The 4,289-nt window shown below is 47.2% G+C and overlaps 1 protein-coding gene across 3 annotated transcripts in view; it reads left to right on the top strand.

The window, feature by feature from the left end:
- Window positions 1–4,289, top strand: part of Cyth1 (cytohesin 1) — a 90,904-nt gene that overhangs the window by 59,884 nt on the left and 26,731 nt on the right. For all 3 annotated transcript variants that reach the window (XM_031355002.1, XM_031355001.1, XM_031355003.1), the window contains exon 3: window positions 872–936. In XM_031355002.1, coding sequence (XP_031210862.1) covers window positions 872–936 — 65 coding nt within the window. The remainder of the gene's footprint in view (window positions 1–871; window positions 937–4,289) is intronic.

Here is a 4,289-nt window from a genome sequence, read left to right as displayed (position 1 = left end):
CCTACTCCACCACCTACCCGCTGAGGGCGTGGGGTCCTACTCCACCACCTACCCGCTGAGGGCGTGGGCACAGCTCTGCTTGTTTGTTTCTTGGTTTTGTTTTTAACTTCTGTTCCTCTGGTCATGGGATGGAACAGCACCTTCACAGTTTCCTGTGAGGCCGGATGCACTGTGTGTGCAGGGCATGTCCTTAGAGACTAGAGTGTAGACCGCGATGCCACTGTCTTTCCAAGTGTCTTCTCATAACTGCAGGCTCTCTTGGAACGATGGAGCCATGCAGTGGGTTATTCTCACTTTGAGCAGTTGGATGTTGCTCTTCTAAAACCCTGTGTAAGATTCCAGGCTGGGAAAAGCATGGTCCAAACCTCACAGGACAGGGAAAGGGCCAGCCTGCTCGCCACTGGCAACTCAGAACTATCCCGATGGTTTCCCTGATTCTCTGGTAATGCTAGGAACCCCATCCTCTCTACCTGCCTATCAGAAGAAGGCACCAGACCTCACTATAGATGGTATGACCATGTGGTTGTTGGGATTTGAACTCAGGACCTCTGGAAGAGCAGCCAGTGCTCTTAACCTCTGAGCCATCTCTCCAGTCCCCATGACTACACCTTTTTAATACAGTGCATGTACCTAAAAAACCAAATTCCCTAGCCCAGGAACTGTGGGCCAAGTAGCTAATGCCACCTTGGAGGCTCACTGTCTGGGAGCCTAGTAGGTGTCCTGGAGTAAACACACTCTCCTAGTTGACCTGGTAGGCGTGTGCCTGTTTTGTTCTCTTCCGTCTGGTGTTGGCTTGGAGGGAGTTGTGTGAAGGGCTTTAGGAAGTACGGCTCTCGTCTGCAGCTCTCCTGGTAACTCCTTCTGCTTACAGAGGCTAAAAGAAGAGATAGCAGAAGTTGCTAATGAAATTGAAAGCCTGGGATCCACAGAGGAAAGGTGAGTTTGTCTTGCTGCTGGGTAGGCCTCCTGGGTCTAGCTCCTAGTGCACCCGTCCTTCCCGCACGCCCGGGCACGTTCACGCAGAAAGCAAGCTTGCTTCTGCCTTGTAGTCCCAGCAGGCACACGGACGCCCTCCTGTCCAGCCGCTGAGCCCTCACTGCAAGGATCTGAACCTAGGGAACTTTATTTCGAGACATAGTCTTTCTACATATCTCTGGCTGTCCTGGAACTCACTCTGTAGACCAGGCTGACCTTGAGCATAGAGATCCGCCTGCCTCTGCCTCCTATGTGCTGGGATTAAAGGTGTACACCCACATGCTAAGCCATAGGAAACCTTTTATGTGTACAAAACTGAGCCAGAAAGTTCAAAGGCACCAGAAAAATCTTAAGTCAGTGGTTCTTAACCTTTGGGCCATGACCTCTTTGGGGGTCAAGAGACTCTTTCACAAGAGTTCCATGTCAGATGTCCTGCATATCAGATATTTACGGTTTATAACAGTAGCAAAACCACAGTTATAAAGACAACGAGACAGCTTATGGCTGGGGCAATGGCAACATGAGGAACTACATTGAAGGGCTGCAGCATTAGGAAAGTTGAAGCCCACTGGCCCAAGTACCCAGAAGTCATTGTGGGGATTATTGTATTCTTCTCTATGCTGGCCACTCTGTATACATTTTTGAAGTTTCCATTTTACTCTTGTTGAGTGGAAAAGCTTAGTGAATGCTGCTAATGTGATTTCCCAAGACTGGTGTGCCCAGCTGTGTCTGGTGTAATGTCAAGTTCATGTGCACCTCCTTATGCTTGAGGGGAAAGAGTGTGACTTTGGATGGAATTCCCAGGCCTTTTCTAACTGCTTCCCTCGATAAATGATCTGCTTTCAGTTCCCTCTGTGTCTGTTTATCTAAGCCTAAGCCTCCCCTCCCTGTCTGGCTTTATGAGGCCCTTGGTTTGTTATTTTAAACTTGTATGGGCTACTGCCCAAGGGAAGGGGCTGCATCCTCCACAGAGAGCAGCCAGCCAGACACTGCCAGCCTTTGCTTGTCATTTACAGTTACAGCTTTCTCACTTTCTATTAAATGTTTTTCTTTAGACTTTACAATTTTATGTTTATGAATGCTTTGCCTACAGGTGTGTCTGTGCACTGCATGTATGTTTGGAGCCCATGCAAGTGTGTCTGTCCACTACATGTGTGTCTGGTGCCCATGGAGGTGTGTCTGTGCACTCTCTGTGTGCCTGGAGCCCATGCAAGTGTGTCTGTGCACTTCCTGGTGCCCATGGAAGTCAAAAGAGTGCATCAGATCCTTTGGAACTAACTATGGATGGTGTGAGCCACCGTGTGGGTAGTGGGAATTGCACCTGGTCCTCTGCAAGAGCAACAGGTGTTCTTAACTGCTGGGCCATCCCTGCAGCTCCTTACTTTCTGTCTAAAACAAACATGGAAATCAATAGATTAAGAGTTTATCTAGATTTAAAACCTTTGCACTTAGAAAAGATAACAGGCCAGGCATGGTTGTGCACACCTTTAATTCCAGCACTTGGAATTAAGGCAGAGACAGGTAGATTTCTGTGAGTTTGAGGCCAGCCTAGTCTACACAGAGAGTTCCAGGATAGCCAGAGCTACATAACTATAACACATCTCAAACAACAAAAACAAGCCCATAATAAAATAAAGCAAACAAAACTAGGCTAGGGATATGATTCAGTAGAGTACTTCCCAGCATATGTGAGGCCCCAGATTCAGCACCCAGCAGTAGCCCTCCTACCATGACAAGTAGGTAACTGCTAAATGAATAGGCAGGACACAGGGTAGGAGAAAATAGCTGCAGTGTGTGTCTGAGAAAGACCTTGTCCAAAATAGGCTGCAGTAATGTGGAGACAGCTCACATAGGTGGGCAGAGATGCTGAGCCGCTCATTCATGCAAGAGGTCATGCATGTGAGTGTGAACAATGTAAGCCTGCTGTGCAGTGCAGTCCCACATCCCCAGGCTAGATGCAAAGGCTGCTGGGACCTCGTGTTGGTAAGTCCTAGCCAGAGTAATGTGTCAGTGTTCAAGAACACACCTGCCAGTTTTTAAGACCTTAAATATGTGTACAGTGCTGCTACCCAGCATGCAGGCATTTACCCAGGAGAATGGAAACATGTCCACAATCTAGAACTTAATAAGTGAGTGATAAGGAGGCCGGAACAATGGACCATTCAGTAGTGTCAGAGGAGCCCACTGATCCAGTGCAGTAACATGTGCAGGGCCTACAAACACATGGACATACTACATACTCCTGTCATGAAGCTCTGAGATATACTATCAGAAATTGCGGTGTCTGCTGACAGGTTCCAGACAGAGACCTGACAGAACCTAGCAGGAAGATGGGAATCCCAGGCCTCATCGGGGTGGTAGTTGCTAGGGCATGCATGCCAGCACTGTGACTGGACACAGGGTGGCAACAGCGCACTGAGCGAGAATTATCCCTGGATTAAAAAGCAAATTATTGAATTATTGATCCTTTCTTGGTTCTAAGTGGCTTTTTTTTTTTTTTTTTTTTTAGAATTACGTTTAGCCAGGCTGCGGTGGTGCACACCTTTAATCCCAGCACTAGGGAGATAGAGGCAGGTAGATTTCTGAGTTCGAGGCCAGCCTGGTCTACAGAGTGAGTTCCAGGACAGCCAGGGCTACACAGAGAAACCCTGTCTCGAAACACAAAACAACACAAAACAAAACAAAATTACATTTATTTATTTATTTATTTATTTAGTTAGTTAGTTAGTTAGTTAGTTAGTTAGTTGAAGCAGGCACGTATACCACAGCACGCATGTGGAAGTCAGAGGACAACTTTCTGGAGCTAGCTCTGTACTACCATGTGGGTCCAGGGGATTAAATTTAGATCGTCAGCTTGGCTACAAGTTCCTTTATGCATTGAGATATCTCACTATCCATGAATATATATTTATTGCAGTAAATTGGTAAAAGACAGAAAACCATAAAAAAAAAAAAAACCAGATTTTCCACAATCAGCAACCCAGAGAGAACCATGATTAATATCAGAGTGTACTTCCTTTCTGTGTCTTTTGGTGCTTGCACACATACTGGGAGCTCAGGGTACTGTTTGCTTAGTGTCCTGTGCATTATCATGGTCCCCGCAAACTGAAGAGTCCAGCCATATCAGCAGCCAGGCACTGAGAACACTCAGCTGGTGAGTTTAAGAAAAACAACTTCCTGGTTACCAGGGCTTAGTTCTTGCCATGGAGCTCTGATCTGCCCACCATGCGCTAGAGAGTCAGGACTGGCCTGGAGAAGCCCTCTCTGAGTACACAGCGGGATGCCTGGAGAAGCCCTCTCTGAGTACACAGCGG

This window comes from Mastomys coucha, unplaced genomic scaffold (assembly GCF_008632895.1).
Source record: "Mastomys coucha isolate ucsf_1 unplaced genomic scaffold, UCSF_Mcou_1 pScaffold5, whole genome shotgun sequence".
Taxonomy (NCBI): Eukaryota; Metazoa; Chordata; class Mammalia; order Rodentia; family Muridae; genus Mastomys; species Mastomys coucha.
The sequence above is the reverse complement of the archived record's forward strand: the minus strand, read 5'-3'. Positions and strand labels throughout refer to the sequence as shown.